This window comes from Melopsittacus undulatus, chromosome 1 (genome assembly GCF_012275295.1).
Source record: "Melopsittacus undulatus isolate bMelUnd1 chromosome 1, bMelUnd1.mat.Z, whole genome shotgun sequence".
Classification (NCBI taxonomy): Eukaryota; Metazoa; Chordata; class Aves; order Psittaciformes; family Psittaculidae; genus Melopsittacus; species Melopsittacus undulatus.
Window position 1 is genome coordinate 80,986,374 of NC_047527.1, and position 18,894 is coordinate 81,005,267.

Consider the following 18,894-nt stretch of genomic DNA (forward strand, 5'->3'; position numbering starts at 1 on the left):
GATATATGTATGTATCATTACTGATACATTCAGTAAGAATAGAACCAAAAATAGTGTTCAGAGCTTAACAGTCTAAACATTAACATGAAACCAAAAAATGTGTCAGAGATAGTATTTTGAATTAAATTTCCGCCTGTGTCTTTACTCTGGGGACTTCCATTGACATAATATGTAACACTATGTTTCACTAAGCTTGGACTTAAACCAAGACAGAATTTAGGTACTGGAGATACCTGACTGTTGGACAGATTAGAAAGGGACAGTTTAGCTTTGGAGGTGTAAGTTCATCAAAATTCAGCCAAGCCTCCAAGCCTTGTGAGCCTTACAGCTGCATTCAGCTGTCAAACCCCACTGCGCACTGAACTCCTCCAGGTTTTCACAGCCCTAATTTGGAAGTACTGTGTATGACAGTATATATACTGAACAGACAGTAGCAACTGAAATATTGCTTTATGTGAAGTGACATGCCAGTAAATTTCCCTTGAGACTTGAAAATAATAGATACTGAAGAAAGAGAGGGACAAAACTAATACAATAATTCCTTGGCAGCCTGACCCCTTGTGAGATCTACCTTTCCTTCCCCTGGAAAGGGAAAAATAACTCTAACATCTGGAGAGCTAAGTTCATATAAAAGAGAGGGAGAAAAAAATGAACCTTTTTCACAGTTATGATCCCTTCCTGTGTGTCCTTGTCAGTGACGATATCAAACATGTCTGATCCATCCCCATTGGAGATGCTATACTCAGTCTCTGCATTTTCACCCACATCAGGGTCATTGGCTTTAATTCTGCCAAGAAGAGTCCCAGGTGGTGCAGACTCAGGAGAGCTGAACTGATAGGTACCTAGAAGAGCAAAATCAAGTATTATTGTTCTGAGAAGCATAGTCATTTGAATAAAAAACATTTTCTGTTTCACCTGGATTTTTTTAAAGTAACTTGAAGTTTGAAACACTTTTTAAAAAATGTTTTTAGTCATCATACTAAACTTTAAAACAGGGTTTGGAGTTGATTGACAAACTGTCACAAAAATTTTAAGTGATTCTTCAAAGCCTTTTACTACTGTGCTTTTAATGGTTTGTTGTTGTTGTTGGGGGGCACCAGTTCTAACCTTTATTATTTAACTGTATATGTATATATGTTTTCTAGAAATGTTTCTATATATATTTATAAATAGCAAGATTTTTTTTTTTGTTTTCTCCAGGCACAAGATTTGTAGAAACCAGTGAGGATATTTTTTTTTTGAAAGAGACTAAAATAGAATAGGCTTTCTTTTATTCTTTTGAATAAGTATATTCAAGATTTGTAGGTGTTCTGTGTGAAAGTAATTCATTCATCCATTATTGTTAATACATATTAAAGAGTCAGGATAAAGAGCATGTGGATACATGTTCATGTCAATTCATGTTAATCACTATAGTTAATTGCAAGAGATTCACTCAGATTTTCTTTAATTTTACCCTGTATGTAATTTTTGTGCTCTTTCAATAGTTGATTTCATTTAATGTTTTTATAATAAGGGTTAGCTAGAAAGAAATCTGATTACAGACAAAAAAAAAGTGAATGTATACGTATTTTCTGACAAATGCAATAAAAATCTAAAGACATGCTGTTGCAGAAAAGATATTAACCAAATAGTCTTCTTGACCAGCCAGAACTAGTCAATGAAGAGCTTTCATCACTAGCAAGACACAAATGTTTCTAAATCAATACGTTCAGTTATTTACTACCAAGAAAAATGTAAAAAAAAAAAAACCCAGCTGATATGTTCAGCATTTTTACATGTGACATTCCAGAATCTGATGTTTTCTTTTGTAAATTAATATTAATTTACTGAGTGAACTAGTAACATTGAAAAAACACCTTATAAGAGTCTGAAAAGTAGCATGTGTTAAAATTCACTATCTTTGTTTGAAGAGTCTGCTAAGAAGCTGTATAAGTTGTTTTGGCCTGTAGTGAGGTACAGTCAAGTGTCTTTCTTGCAACTAGCCTATTTCCTATATTTACATGTCCTTTGCTTTCTTTTAAGACACTTACAAGCTCTTGAAGCTTCCTTTAAATTCAAGGACTATACCAAACCTCTAAGTTCAGAAGGAGTTTCCATCTCCGATTGTACAGACTAAGTACAAAAGTGTCACTCTAAATACCTTACATTTAAATAGATGTGTAACAAAATGGAAGCTAATGCTTGATGCTAAATTGAATTTGCTGTTACAAGGCTGTAAATGAAAACAGTAGACTGTTTGGCTGCAATTCACATAGACTAAAATGCATATTATTCCTTTAAACCAGGCTGAAAATAAGATGAAAGTGAGTATTCCTGGGAGCTAAATCATAAATTTGAAGGCTTTCTCAAATTCAAGGGCTCAGCCAGTGAGGCAGAAATACTATAAGAACAGATTCAATCATACTACTTATGGCATATTCCAGGATAACTAACTATCTTTAGTGTTTTTACATCTGAAATCATTCCTCATTTTTGTGATGCTGTTTGCATGCTACACAGTTTTGGCATGCGAGATAGTTAATCTGGTTTAGCTTACAATTGAATTCAAAATGTGTGAGATTTTTATTATGTTGCCATTAAATACAATTCAGGCAATCCACTTTTAACTATCCAAGATTCCTTTCAAGAAACAAAGCAAAACAGAAAATTTGTTTCTTCTTAATGCCGTTGGAACAACCAGTAGTTCACAGTCCACTGCCATTTTGCTTTCTTCTGTCCCTCCAAGAAATCAGTCTTGAGTTCTTCTGTACATTGACATTAAATCCTGTTGCTTGCATTTGCAATTCACCCTCAGCCTTGGGCCACATTTTCCCTTATTGTTGCCTCACATAAGAGAAAATGGAAGATAATTATTTTTGGAAAGCGCAAACCTTCAAAACTAGATAGCTCTTTGAAGGTATGATCCTCTTCATAACTAATCTAAAAAGAAATCAAAACCTCCATATGTTTCTTTATGCTTGATTTCCTAGGAAGTGTTGAAGATTTAATTCAGCAACAAAGCTCATAATGCAATGCACCACACTGCATTTTAATTTGGGTTCAAGAATTCTTATTTGCCAAAATATTATGGCTATATCATGCTATACGTGTTTAAGCAGTATCCCCTCCTGAAGTCAAACAGGAAAGCAGGTAAAAATTGTTATTTGAGTTTGCCATATGAAGGTGATTTTCAGCAAGTAAATTCTGAGTGTGAATTCAAGTTATATTTTATGAGGACTGCAGTACTTCCCCTACCCTTTCTTTTTAAAAAGCAATCTGTTGTCATGAACAGAGATAAAAAAGTTATATGCAATTTCTAAAATCCTTTCTTCCACACTGTCAGAGTTTTCTCATATTTTTAAAAATCTCTTCTAGGTTGACCTTTATCTACTATTCTGAGTGTACTTATTGCTGTGGTACTGAAGTGTTTTTCAAGTTTCTTCAAGCCCAGGAGAGAGTTTTCTAAATCAGCTGTTTGCTCACTAAAGTGAGCCAGTCAGGTTCCTAATAAGTGTTCACAACCAATTCAAATTTTGTAATGTAGACATTTTTCGAGTAGGCACTGAAGTGAGGCTGTAAATGTCTTCTATCTGTAGCCTATCAAAAGATTGTAAGACACTAATTAAGATAAATTGGGATTGGATTTAAATGACTGGCCTAGGATGAAACTACGTAGTACGCTACTGAGACATTTTCTGTATTGTGCAGCTTTCTGATTGCCATTTTTTGTTATACAGAGATATTTTTAAAAAACTTAATTGTGTCAAACTGGTCTAGATTATCAAAATCATTCAACATCAAGAGCTGAACACAGATTACAAGTAGCTAAACTAAATGCTTAGACTTCCAGCAGAGAACAACACATGATCAAGTCCGCAAGGTGGTACCTTAGAAAATTTGCTGACCTATTTCCTTGCCTAAAAAGGTTGAACTAAAGTTATCTCAAAAAATGAAACTCTACATTTTGTAATTAAATTCTTCTAAAGGCTTTCAAGTCCCTGAAGTTAGCCTAAGTTACTGTTACATTTCACATTCCTGTAAGCACAGTAAGAATGGGAAGTTTATCATTCTAAGAAATATTTTGCTATTAAAAAAGTGGAGGATTTTCATTTGCCTTAATAATGCTGCCACATAAACAGACATAGCAGTGGGTCAACATCACTCTTTCATATCTTTGTCAGCAATGTGCACAGTGGAATTTAGTGCAAGATGCGTGGTGCAGTTGACACCCTGAAGAGAAGGGATGACGTCCAGAGGGACCTTGGCAGGCTTGAGAGGTGGTCCAATGCCAACCTTATGCAGTTCAGCATGGCCAAGTTCAAGGTCCTGCCCTTGGTTTGTGGCAATCCCAAGGACAAATACAGGCTGAGGAGAGACTGAATTGAGAGCAGCCCTGAGGATAAGGACTTGGGGTTGTTGGTTGACAGGAAGCTCAACATGAGCTGGCAGTGTGTGCTTGCATCCCAGAAAGCCAACTGTATCCTGGGTTGCATTAAAAAGAGCATGGCCAGCAGGTCCAGGGAGGTGATTATCCCTCTCTACTACTCTTGTGAGACACCACTTGCAGTACTGTGTTCAGCTTTGAAGACCCCAACACAAGAGGGATATGGATCTGCCCAAGCAAGTCCAGGAGAGGGCCACAAAAATGTAGTGATAGGACAAAAGAGATGGTTTCAAACTGAAAGAGGAGAGATTTAGATTAGACATTAGGAAGGAATTCTTTAATATGAGAGTTATGAGACACTGGAGCAGGTTGCCTAGAGAAGCAGTGGATGCCGCATCCCTGGAAGTGTTTAAGGCCAGGTTGGATGGGGCTTTGTTCAACCTGTTCTCGTAGAAGGTGTCCCTGCCCATAGTAGGGGTGTTGGAATTAGATGATCTTTAAGGTCCCTTCCAACCCAAACCATTTTATGAATCTATTTATACTTTTAAAAAGGGGAGAAAAAAAATCCCAGGTGGCGACAGTGAAACAGCTGATTTTAGAGGGGTTCTTGGAAAACAACAGAACTATTAGATGCTCCATACTCTGAGGGAAGCGAGGCGGATTATCATTGACATCAGTCAGCGTGATGTTCACAGTTGTGGTCCCTGATAGTCCTCCCATCTGGCCTCCCATGTCTTTGGCCTGGATGACCACTTGATACTGTTCCCTGTTTTCTCTGCTCATGTCTGGCAAAGCAGTCTTGATTACACCTTGGAGAAAAGAGAAAAAGGAGAGACAGGTGAAGTAGGAGAAGCACCAGCCACTTTAATTTCAGTGGTTTTAAATGGATGTAAATAAAAGCACAGATGTTAATGCATAGCCATCAACACAAGGTATACTGAAATAAGCCTTTCAGTCTATGGCTGACATAATGTGATTTTAAGAAAAAGGGAATTAAATGTAACAGAGACATTATTCATTGTTTGTGATGTGGTAAAACAATCTAGTTATTCTTTTAATGACAAAAATATAAACATATTTGTTGAATTAATTAATTTTTTTAAGCTATCGTGTCCAGTTATTTTTTTAATGCATTATGTAATTTCCAGTCATGGTGAGGTTTTGATATTATAGCACAGCCTGAACTCTTTTATGCTCTAAATTAATTCTTTTGGACTGCAATAGATCATATATTTTAATGCCCAGTGATGGGCACTGTAAATCTTCTAGGGCTATAGATAATAAAAGAATTGGGTAAGACTGTAAAATTAGTGTTAGACAACCTTTTTTGGGTGGCTGATCTTAAGAGTTTCATAAATGTAATTTAAATGTATCAAACTCTTGTACAGCACACAAAGCTCTGCAGACAAAGGGACAAAGAGACAAAGAGACAAAGCTCTTGCAGGGGGGTTGGACTAGATGATCTTTTAAGGTCCCTTCCAACCCTTGGGATTCTGTGATTCTGTGATTTGGTGAAAGAGAGTAAGATACTCAGGTAAGAAAACTAAAAATCCCATACCCTGAACAGAAAAATTACCTAAATTCTCCCAGGATTCAGAGCCCAGAAGAACTTTTTTTATTTAGAAGTGTGGTGGTTTGCGAAATTGAAGAATTTTGATAAAATGCAGGAAAAACCTAATGCAATGCCTGTTAAGTCTTATGTGCCTTAGGATTAGGTATCTGGAGGGGGGAGGAGTGGTGGTGGTTGTTTCTTTTTTGAGACCAAATTTTGGATTATATATAAGCAAAATTCATACAAGTTTTTTTTTTCTTTGTGTCTTTTTCTTATCTGATTTCCTGCACAACAATGAAAAGCGCTTCCAGGCGTGCCTTGCAATTTAAAAGCATTTATTCTTCTTGCTTCATTTCTAATAGCTGTTGGGATCAGAGTACAGTTTCAAAAAGCATCTTGAATTAAAAATTTTTAGTGGTCAAGAATCTACCACAAACTTTTAGAAATAATTGAATTGCCTTCAGGGATTTTTTTTTTTGCCTTACATTCTGAAACTATCCAGCTCCCTTTCTGTTTTCTTAAAGAGAAACAGATGGAATTCCCAGAAATTGGTGTAAAATAATCTTAAATACTTTCATGACTCTTTGTATCCTTTACAATATCCTACACTCTTTCTGAACTGTTGACTTTTACACTTACCAGTCATCTTCCAGATGCTACCATGCTAAGTAAAATAGTTTTTCTTCTGAAATAATATTATTTTGACACTTTAATTGTGATTTCAGTTTTCATTTAGAAAATGTGTATCAGCTCTGTTGCAAGCCATATACCATAGACCTGTTCCAATATTTAAAAGCAAATGAAAAGTGTTTTGATCCATGCATCACACCTCTGTCATTGCAAAAAGTAAGACTGAATGAATTGCTAACCTGTTTCTGGATCCACTGAGAAATATGGCTGTCCCTGGAGAATGCTGTACACCACTTTGGCACTGTTTCCATAGTTGGCATCATCAGCATCTGTGGCTGTCACTTGAATAACAGATGTACCTAAATGGGTGCAAAAAAAGGAAGCAGCAGATTTTATGACGTAACCTACTTTTTGGAAACCACATATTGCTGTTTCAGTACCGAATTCAGCAAAAAATTGAACAGCAACTGGTGGACAAATCCATTGTTATCCTACCCAAGCAGACAGTAAAATAAAATCTCTTCTTCCCTGTGACTAAATCATTATCACTTAAGATTCAAGCTTCAGGTACACAGGAGGGACTGACTTTAAGATAGGTAACTGCTGTGTGGAAAGCACCATTATGATTCTTAACTTTGGCTTGCTAGTAAATTAAACTAAAGCAAATATCCCCATACTCATTTTTTGCTTAGATGACCATCCCCAAATATATGAAATCAGACTGAAGAAATATTTTACCTCATCCTAACTAATTTTTAAGATGATTTAAAAAAAAATAGCTTGGTTTTACAATAAGAAATACTGGAATTTATTTTATTTTCTTTTTCTCTTTTGATTAAGGTTACTCCTCTATTGGCAAATAATTGCAAATAAACATTCAATTATTTTGTATGAAAATGGCTCAACCGTGTCCTGTGGTCACAATGAGGATAATATAGGCTATATGGAAATAACAGCATTGTGAGCCAATACATTTGGTATAGTTTATGGATTAGAAGCAAATAAAAGCTTCTGTAAAGACTTCCTTGTAAAACATATGAAAGGATGAAACTGTTCCTCACAAGCTTTTCTTTCTAAGCAATTTTAAAAATGTCAGGATACTTTTTGCTAACACAATCTAGAGCCTGTATGGATAAACACAAGCAGCCCAATAGCTAGAAAGGTAAATGTTCTTCAGCTTCTTGCCAAGGTCAGAAGGCTGACTGAGAAGCTCTTCATTCTGTTTTTGGCTGGGTATTTTTTATGTTTTACGTTTTATGTCATATTTTCCTTATAAGACAAAGGTCTAGTGAGCACTGTCCGCTTAAGTGATATAATTTCCTATTCTTTTTTTTTTCTTCGTTTACATGCCTCTAGATTGAAGTTCACTCAGATAACTTGCAATCAAGTATGTATTGACTGTAAGTTTAGAAGATATTAATTTACCTGTGACTAATGGAACTAAAGTGAATAATCTCTCCTGTCACACAGGCACTGGGGAAAGTAGAAACCCAGAGAATCAAAATAGATTTATGAAAGCTCACATTACTATTAGGTCCTATTAGATGCATCTATTTTCTCACAGTACATAATACCCCTTTACACATAATAGTTTTACCTACATAATAGTAATGATTCCAAACATTATAGATTATCTGAACAGCATGACAAGAGGGGAAGATTACTTCTTTCTCTACAATAAACCAGCAGAACAAAGTTGTAGAAATGCTTTGTCACAATTCATCAAAATCTGAAGAGGATTTTTGCCATCAGCGATCTAAATTTTTGCCAGGTTAAACAATTGAAGGTCATCTGCGTGGCAAGCTGAGATGTAAAGAAAATCCTGAATAAATGAATCTTTAAGAACAACCTATCACTAACAGCATCTGGCAGAACTGCTTATATGGACAAAAGAATTAAGACTGTTTCTTGAGTAATGTAATGTTCTATGAGTCCTATCTGCTTTCAAAAAAGCTAATAAACTAAATCCCATGTCTCTTCAAGGCTAATAGGGAAAAGGGAGTCAATGTCATTTCCTATCCTAAAAAAAACATAGAAGTCATCAGTAGAATCATGCTTACACTATGTGCCACTGTATCATCTAAAAGTTAAGAATCAAGGGAAACTGATGTGCCTATCCCCTCCTCCCCCCCAAAAACCCTCAAAATATTTTCATCAGGAAAACTTATTGCTGTGGCCTCCTGACGTAGGCACTTTCTTTGGGCTGACACAGATGTTTCAGTGTGGTTGTAACAATTCTGAATGCACATTTTCTTTTCCTGATATATTGGTTTGATTTAAAAGAAAGTATACATCGGAATGTGTATCTTTGTTTCCTGAGTTTCAGGTGCCATATGATAATGATTCCTGAGGAGAGCACAGAAGCTGTAACCCTACAGAAACTTTGGAGGTTACTACCAGATAATTCAAGTGGATCTTATATAGAATGAGATCTTATTATAATTTACAAATTTTTGATGTTTTATTTGTCAGAATTTGTAGAGTGGTGAAAAAATAGTTTTATAACAGCTACTGCTGCCTAATAAACTAATAGTACAATCATGAAAGCGATTAAGAAGTATATACTCAGAAAATTTATTGTCAGCATGCAGTTCACTCTCTTCTCTGCCAACAGTCTGCTGTATTATAGGATAGGATCCTCATGGACAATAGGCAATGTTTGTGCAGCCTTTTTTCTTATGAGGAAAGAAACTTCTGTTAGCTTTTGGGGTCTGAAAAGGCAGCAAAACAAAGAAATTCAGTAATGAATAATGAAATAATTGGTAATAATTGGATCTTTAACATTAAAGACAACTATGCCTTATCCTCATACCCACCTGAATCTGAATAGTACCCACAGAATCTGGGTGCATTTTTTTTCATTTGTTTATTTATAGGCTAGATTGCCTCACAAGCAGCCTTTACCCCATATTAGTCAGCAGAAGTCAGCATATTTTAAAATACAAATCAGGATAATATGTTAGAAACTAGAATTTTTCTGAGATACTTCCACAGTTGCTAACATGAGAAGGAATGAAGTAGAACTTGGAGAGAATTGTGGGTAGGGAGAAGGTGTTTTACTTTCTCTATTTGTTTCTCACAATCCAACTCTATTTTAATGGGCAATAAATTCAATTAATTTTCCCAAGTCAAGACTGTTTTGCCCCTGATGGTATTTGATGATACCCCTGTCTTTATTTCAGTTCATAAGTTTTTCCTTCTTATTTTCTTCACTTGTCCAGTTGAGGAGGGAGAGTGAGAGAGCAGTAGGGTGGGCCTCTGACAGCAAATCAAGATCTAATATACCACACAAGCAAACTGGTGTGAAAGATGACAGAGAAAATGTGGCAGTGAGTACAATAGCAGTCTAAGGAGTGAAAATATCACACAAGAAAGTGAACTTCAAGCTTACCTAGCAAGCCTATCCCATCTCAAAATGTGAACTGAATCTCAGAGTTTTCAAAATATATGTCTAACTTTTTTTCTTTTACATTTTGTTTTGAGGTTATTTTTGGTCTTTGTTTAGATGAATTCTCAACACTTCTTTCACATAGCATTGGGACTGACTTGTTTGTCTCTCAAATATTTTCCCTATATCTATATATAATAATCAAGAAACAGCAGTTTGCTGAAAGCACTGAATTTTCCAAGCTTCATGAGTGCTGAAACATCAGGGGTAGTGGACTTGTTTGGTTTTGTGGTCTGGTTTTGTGGTTGGTTTGCGTTTTTTTTGTTTGTTTGCTTAGATGTACATTTGTGTCAGGAAGCTTAAGCATTTTGACAACACATTCATGGTGAATAGAGTCCTAATGTAAGGGTAGAAAAATACAGAATCATGATTGTGAAGATAACTTGAGAGAAGACAACTAGACTAAATCTGTGCAAGTAGTGTCTTTGTATGTGTGCCTGTATGTGTGAGTATGTATGCATGTGTGTGCACGTAAGAATGTAGAGTCAAAAAAGGAAAGCTGAATTAGAAAGAACATCATTCCATATCTGGGACAGTGTAACTCAGTGTCAGAACTGAGTCCTGCTAACACAGATTTCCAGAAATCATGAGGAGTGAGCCATAAATTTGAAAAAGAATTTGAAATAAGAGCTCTTCTCTGAATTGTGTTTAAAATACTTTTTGTGTGTGTGTGTGTGAAATTCAGTCTCTGAAAGAGTCCCTCTGTTCTAATTAGGTCTTAAAGCATGGTATCAGAGTGCATTGCAAAGCTGAAGTAAATAGCCTACAGAGGAAAAGAGGTCTTCTGCTAGAAGAGATCAAGGTGTACATTTTGCTACCTTTTAATTTAAAGTCATACTCTTCAGCATGCAACTCATGTTCTTACTTGACTACTTTAGCTAACATGAATTGGAACAGCTTCTGACAGAAGATTATATCTGTGTCTTTTTGAAAATGCTGCTTTTACTGAAAACTTTTTCTGTAACCTTCATTTTGAACAATAATCTCCATCTTGGGTGAAGAAAATGAGCAGATTATGTTGTTAGCACTGTATGTTTCAAGATTCCACCATGAATGCTGGATGAAAAATGACATATAGTGATTTAAATATCATTCAGAACCCTGAAATTTCTTTTCCAAAGGGATGTCTGTAACTTAAAAATGCATTTTGAGCTTGATTTTGACATATTTTTATAAAAGTAGGATTTAAGATCAATTCAAAATTTTGATTTTTAAGAAAAATGCTTGGTTTAGACTTTGGCCTTGTCATATAAAGTTTTCAAGAAGTAACTCAGAAATTTAAAAAAAAAATCAGAAATGCTGAAACAGGATGCTTTTTACACTACCAAACAGCTTCCTTTCCATTTTTTCTCAAGTCAACTTCTGTCAAAATTGGCAATTATTGAAAAGTTCTAATTTTTACAGAGAACTTGTGTGTATGTATGTATATCTAGCTCAATTTAAGAGACGGCTCCACTCAAAGCAGAAAGGCTGTTTTGTTTTCAGAAATAGAAGGCCAGCTGGGGTAAGTGGAGAGGTAGGAAGGACTTTATCTCCCTAAAGGAGAAGCTCTTGAGCTTGTTTCCTGTTTTCAAGCATAATGACAATCTGCCATTCATCAAATTTGTTCATCGAGAGAAGATTTTAGAAGTGGATTACTTTTACAAGATGAAAAGATTTGGGAGAGCTCTGGAAAACCTCTGGAGGCAAAATTAAAAATTCTGTTGGCTAAAAGCCTAAGGAAGATAAGTGGACAGACAGCTCAGACAGCATGGCTCCAAGGATTATTTTCACATGGAGATACTATGGAGGTGGCCCTGCTGCCGACATGAGTGAAAGTTTAAGTGATTTTCAGAAATTCTGAGAGCTATTAAACCGCTTTTGCTTTTGAGAGCAGGTTTTTCTCTCTGGATGGGAATCTATGCCTGGAAGATAAACTGGAGAAATTCTGAATTTAGGAGAAGTCACATGGCACTACCTAAGCCTGAAATACTTAGGAATATGTAAAACTCACCAACCAGGATCTCATTACTGAATAAGTTGAACTATATAATTTCAAACTGCTTTCAATGCAAAGAGTAGGGCTACATAAGGTTGAGATATGACTATTATGTTTTGATGTAGAAAGCTTAAGGAATAGGGAACTGCAAGGTGAAGTTTCCTTTTTTGTATATAAACACAATTTGATAAAGAAACCTAACTCAAGGAAGCAATAACACTGGAAAAATAAGAAGGTGCTTAGAATGCAGTTCAGCCATATATATTGAAATTTATTTAAAAAAAAAAAAGAAGAAAAAATGTAGGACAGAAAAAGGTGGCATAAAACAGGAGATGTAATAGCTTATAAATCACATTATATAAAACTGATGATTTTTAATAGTCTGCTATATAGATATGTGGTGAAACTTAATTTAACTTGAAAACATGCTGTCTCTTGTTTTTGGTTGTATATAGTCTCACATAATGACTGGTCTAGAATCATAGAGTCATAGAATAGTTAGGGTTGGAAAGGACCTTGTCTCCTGTAGATGGGTACTGGAAATAATTCTGATGATTTCTTATGTGTGTTGTGCTTTGGTGTTTTGAGGTTTTGTCCAATGCTTCCTTTTTTATGACAAGATTATGTCACATTTTAGATTGTGTTATTAGATCTTGCATTGAAGAAGTAAGTATGTGTTAATGATTGTCTCACCACATAGAAAGATGAAATGTAACTGAACTACTCTGTCTTTAATCTGCACGAAATGCTTCTTGGGGTGGAGGTTATTGCCAGTAATAACAATGCATACACCATTGTAACATAATGTCTGAAACTGAAGTAGGAAAGAATGTCTATAGCTGAATGAAATCTCAAGCCCTGGCCTTCAAGCTGTTCAAGACCTTGACATGGTAACTTTAGTTTTTTTTTGGCAGCAATTGTAATTGTGAAGTGCATCAGGTGCTCTGTGTGAGAATTTGAAAAGCATTATGGATGCAATAACAAGTGAGAAATAACAAGAAGAATGAGAAGTACTTTGAAGTATTGGTAAGTGAACAACTCTGTGTATGTTTATTCTTTTGGGAAGCTCTTTTTCACTTCCTCACTATATAGAAAGTCACTTCTGATACAACACTGGTGATGTCAAATGGCATAGCTGGGACAGAGGAAAAAGGAGTCAGACTTTTTCAAGTGTTAATGTTAACTAGGTTTTACATTGTGCTTCTTAGTGACTAAAGAGCTACAGTATAAAATGATCTGCCATCTATCATAAATGAACTTCAGTTTAGAAATCTTCATTTTGTTCAACATGGTGTAAATACTTAAAATTAGAAAACTTCTTTTAGGAAGAGCAATTTTCTGCAGTCTATTTAAAAAAAAGAAATGAAAACAAAAACTGGAAAGAATTAATTGCAAAATGATCCTCAACATTTCTATTCAAAATAGCTATGAAACTCACCAGTAACATGTTTCTGGGCCTGGAGTTTTTATGCATATAATAAAGTTGTACTGACTAGAATTAGTTGTTAATGAAACCAGTATGCTGAAGGAACAAGAAATAACACCGTAATATGGCAGTTAATTACCTTGGTTACCCTTTTACTGGCTACAATGCTTTTAAGGAGTATTTGGAATTAGGCCAGTTTTATGGACTAACAGCTGCCATTCACGGCAGGTCAGTCACAGGAACTCTACCACTTTTTTTCTTTATAAAGATGAGAGCTGGTGATCTTGACCCTTTGCCCAATCTTAATTTCTTGAATACTCCAAAAGAGGGAAAAACCTTTTAGCTCTTTTTTATAAACTTAGGAAAAACTTGTCCCCATTGACACTGGTAAGAGAAGTTTGTAAAGGCTGCGACATGGTTATCTATTGATTAAATATCTCAATTCATAGCAAACAATTCCAACCAAGTTTTCATTTCTATTTATAATTTTTAGTTTCTAAAGTAATGAAATAATCATAAGGATGTTATTTCATCGCAACTTTCAGGGTGCTGTTAAATGAAGTTTTGTGCTTTGCCCTTTTCTCAAAAGTAGCTACTTGAGGTCCTCTATACAATCTCTAAAGGTTTCACTTAAGAGCAAAAAAAAGAAGCTTAAAAATAAATACTTTTTAATAATTGCCTGATAATTTAGGGCTAAACATTGAGTTTCCAATGCACATCAATATTTCTATCATTGTGAAAACTTGCAGATGTGAATTTATTAAGGTATTAAGAGAAATACGGTGATTACCATGAGAAATGGTGTAAGTTATCTTGTTCCATGTACTTAGTAAAATATAAATTTGTTTCAGTGGGAATAAAATGAAGTAGTTTTCAAATAATTAGGAGTTAGACAAGATAATTCAGGATAAGACTTTTCTTACCTTCTTTTTCTGAACTTTGTGAAGGCTGTGTATGATACACAAAATTTCCAAACTTACTATGCGATTGTCAAGAAGTAAAAATGGTGATGCATAATAGAATTTGAGCTGAAATGTTAATTGATCAATGAAAACCACACATGCAGCAACTGCCATTTCTGTAATTAATCTTCTATCTTGCCAGAAACATATTATCAATTCTTACACCTATTTTCATTATCTAATTAAAAGGAATGTTACCTTTTATTTTTGCAATATATATAAACATATATATCTACTGTATATACATATATATGTATGGGCACATTTTAAGTGAGAAATTTTCTTATTTAACAATAGTCTATCCATTCTGGGCACTCATAGTCTTTGCACTTCAATAGAGAGCCATTTGATGGTCTCTTTTAGGGAGAACAGTGGACTTCTTTTGGGGGAGCAATGTTCCTTTCCTGACCTTACTACTCTTAGGCTGGCCGTATGCTACTGCTAAATCCGTTGTAATAGAAATAGTCCTAATTATTCAGATTTACATGAGACAAAACTTTCATTTTTCAGTAGCTTACTAAAACTGAGGGATAGAGGTGGAGAAGGATAACTCATGAAATGTGGTACACGGGAAAAACAAAGATGTAGGAGTCAGGACCTTTGTTTTGTGATAAATTGATTCATTTCATGAAACTGTTGCCTCTTTGGAAGACTGAAAATTATGTCAAAACATCTTTATGTACACTGAAATCTGTTGTGTATCACTTACACATACTGGAAAAACCTAGAAGTTATAAAGTCTTATGGTAAAATCCCCCAAACAAACCTCAAACTAATCTGCCTTTATGTTTCACTTTAAAAACAGATGCACTCATGTGTTTGTTTGAATGATTTAAAAATATAAACCTAACATTTTACACTCAGCTGCCTAACATTAACCACTAAAACATGTATTCAGACATTGAGAAAGCTTCCTGTGTTTTTTAAAACTGAAAAGCTTATATCTTCAGAAGATTAGACTAAATAAGCATTCCAGATGTGTTTTGTTTTACCAGAATAAAAAAAAAAAAAAATAGAAATAATACTTCCCAATATAATTTGTAGATGTATTTTATGGCTACATATAACCAGTTCTCAAGCAGATTTAACTTATATACAGCTAATTACAATTCCTGACTTAGATCTGTGTATTCACTCTTCCCAGCCTACATTTGAGAAATCCCATACTCAAATATCATTTAAATGAAGAAAAGGATTTTTTTTCAGGCACCTAAAATTAAACAAGTGGTTTAACTACATGCTGTCAGGAAAGGATCTTGTGCAATTGCATGATATAGAGATGATAACTTTATCACTTTAAGAGCAAGGTTGTACTACTACTACTACTACGTTTTAGTTCTAATAAAGGATGTAACACATGTATGCCTCTATTTCAAATGCTCCTTCTGATAAAGACACAGGTGTTCCTAATATTTATAACGTAAATTAATCCTGTTTATTCCAGTCCTTTGTACCAGCAGTTCAATTGCCACAGCCTCAATATGGTCACAAAAGTGTGAGAGGGGACTCATTGCATCTCTTATAGTGTAGCTTGTCTAAAAGAAACAAAATTATGCTGGTAGCTTCAAGAGCTCTCAAGGGAAAAAAACATGTGCCTGTAAAGTCACATCATGCATAGGGACTCAATATGTACAGTGGCTCTGAAAATAGGTTGCACATGGGTGTGAATTGTAAAATATTTCTACTGAAGGGTGCATGTTTGTATGAAGAGATATGTATACTGGCTGAAGCAGCATGGATGTTCCTTGCTATTTTCAGAATGTCAGTGATAGGTGCGAAGCCATAAAAGATGAAAGGACCTTGGTTTAACATCCTACCAGGAGGACAGCATCTCCAACAATGCAGAATATATTCCATTGTACCGCATGGCAGTATGAGCAAAAGTACTAAGTAAAGAAACCAGGCCCATTACACTTTTGTTTAGTGATTATAATGTTACAGCTGAAAATCTACAAAAGGAAGGAAAATACATACAACAAACAATTTTTAGTGTAAATATGATATAGGAACTTTAAATGTTAATTTCAAGCTTTGGTCGGGAGAGGTCCAGGCTCCAGTTCTTTTGTTTGTTTTTTTTTGTTTGGACTGTACAGAGGTCATAGGAAATAATAAATTTGTCACAATAAAGTAGCCAGAGAGACAGCATTCCATTTAATCATTTCAGAGAGATGTAAAGGGGAGCCACATGTAACATAGCTTGGGTCTGAAAATTCCACTTGGCAGGAAGACTACCTGCCCAAAGGTGCTGTGATGTCCATTGCTGCTATAGCTGAACACATTTCAACATATGTATGGAGTAAAGCTGTCCTAATCTCCCAGTAATTAGTGGGAAAAATGAGACATACAGAGATGAAATGAATTTGTGGTCACCTTAAATGTAACCTGTCATGTTTACTAGTTGTAACATTTGAACTGCTGTCACCTTATTTCTCCCTACAAGAAACATTTCAGACCAGAACCTCAAGAAGGGTGAGCAAATGGAGGTTTATGGGAGCTCAGAAGAGATTACAGACTTCTAACAGTGAGTTGGTAGGGGCTCAGTTCCCACAGGACAGATATATGGCAATTAATGATACCTTCCTGTGTTTACAGCAAGTGCTACCTTTACTTGCCAACACCACTTCTAGAAAATCCTGTGTTTTTTTGTTTTTTTTTTTTTTTCTCTAGCATCAAGAGTAAATGGGGGTTAATAGACAAGTCTGGTTTAAGACTTGTGGTGTCTTCTCCTCTCCAGTGCCACACCTACCCCCCCCCAAAAAAAAAAAAAAAAAGACAAGAAAGACTGAAAAGTCCTGTTTAGAATATATGAGGATTTTGTAGCTGAAGAAAAATTAGTGTTTCAAGCAAATTTTTAGCTGAGGTTAGATACTGCTGGATGAAATCTCTCCTGCATTTACTTGCTATACTTTGCATGCTCCTGTCACTACCCTAACCCCAGTTCTGGAATCTAACCTCATATGATCTGACATAGGGAACAAAAATAGTGAAAAAAAGAACACTGACTTGTACAATACATTTTTTTTTTCTAATTATTTAGGTCCTTAAACTTTTCTCTTTGCAGTTCAGAGCGACAGTGGTTAAGGCATGAAACAGCACAACTAGGAGCAGAGATAGCAAAAGATGAGTGTCACTCCTTTTGGCTGTAACATGAGGTCTGCTTATCTGAAATGCTAAAAAGCTTCTGCAAAGCTTAAATTTGTGAATGATTTAAATTCTTCAGAAGCACTGCTTTGAATCTTGTTAAGGTTAATTTTTGTCCCTCATTTTTCTGAGCGTGCAGTCTCAGTTTTTTTCAATTGTGAGATTAATATGTTCTGCATAAACTTTGAGGAAACTATGGTATTTCTGATAATGTATGAGAAATTTCCCAAATTTTATAAATCTTACTTCTTTATTAAAGTTTTATCTTTGCCTTCACAAATATGTATACATAATATATGCATACTAGCTTTATGTGATTACTTGTATTATATTTTTTAAGTTACTTTCCTCAGTCAGTAACAAGGAATATTGTAGTATCACTAATATTTAAAATGATTTATGTAAAGATAAAAATTAACAAAGCTCTGGAGGAGAAAAAATAATATACAAATTAATGTTTACTTTTGATTCCATATGCTATGTTTGGATGTTGAATAGAGCTGTACAATTATAATAATCAAAAAATGTTATTGTCAAAAATCAGCTATATTGCTTGTTTGGACACTAAAAGGAAACTACTGCTTTTCATTTGGATCAGAATGCATGATTATTTGTTTCTTGATATCTCATAAATATTTGGGAGTGTTGCAAACTCACAGATTTTCCTCTGAGGATGGTTTCATTCTGTTTCTTGAAGAGCCAAAATATGCTGCCCTATTATACACGTTACTATAAAGAAATGATAGAATAATTTACGGGAAAAAAAAAATATGACCTAGTCTGTTGCATTGGCTGTTTTGTTTTGGTTTTGTTTTGTTACTTAAACTGGGAATACAAGATTTTAAATTATCCATTCATATTCTTCTGAAGAAGATTTGCCTCGTGCCAAACACAAATATTTTATAAAGCATTCCATATACTTTTCTAATAAAAATGTAGCAAGCCTATTATAAATAAAAATGCTATGCATTATTTAACAGAACGCATGTCCAAAACTGACAAAACCCTAAAATACCCCAAATTTTTGAAAAAAATAGTTTTACATTTTAAACTGTTAAACAAAAAGAAGCTTTTGCCGTTTTCACCTTGATGTTTTATTTTAAGAAACTACTATGAGGCACTGAACTCTTATTTTGTGTTTTCATCTTTTTGTTGTAAGCGATTTTTTTCATTATAAATATTTGTATTAAAATAATTAAGTATAAATATTAAAAGGCTAAATATGTTACATTTTAAAAAGAGAACCATATGCAGATTCTGACTGTTATAAAGATTTTGAAATTCTTTAGTTAGGGTGACAAACTGAAATAAAATCGTTAGAAGTATTCTAGCTGCAGAATTTCTGCTATCATGCTTAGTTTGACTAAAAGGAATTCTGATACTGCATTTTA

General features: G+C 34.7%; 1 protein-coding gene across 2 annotated transcripts in view; it reads right to left on the bottom strand.

Moving 5' to 3' along the window:
- Nucleotides 1–18,894, bottom strand: part of LOC101875109 (cadherin-9) — a 64,087-nt gene that overhangs the window by 16,470 nt on the left and 28,723 nt on the right. Inside the window, exons 3-5 of one of the 2 annotated variants that reach the window (XM_005149946.4) lie at nt 6,788–6,907; nt 5,008–5,175; nt 655–842 (exon numbers count right to left, since the gene is read on the bottom strand). In XM_005149946.4, the coding sequence (XP_005150003.2) occupies nt 655–842; nt 5,008–5,175; nt 6,788–6,907 (476 nt within the window). The remainder of the gene's footprint in view (nt 1–654; nt 843–5,007; nt 5,176–6,787; nt 6,908–18,894) is intronic. The other variant, XM_031049658.2, reaches the window with a different exon arrangement.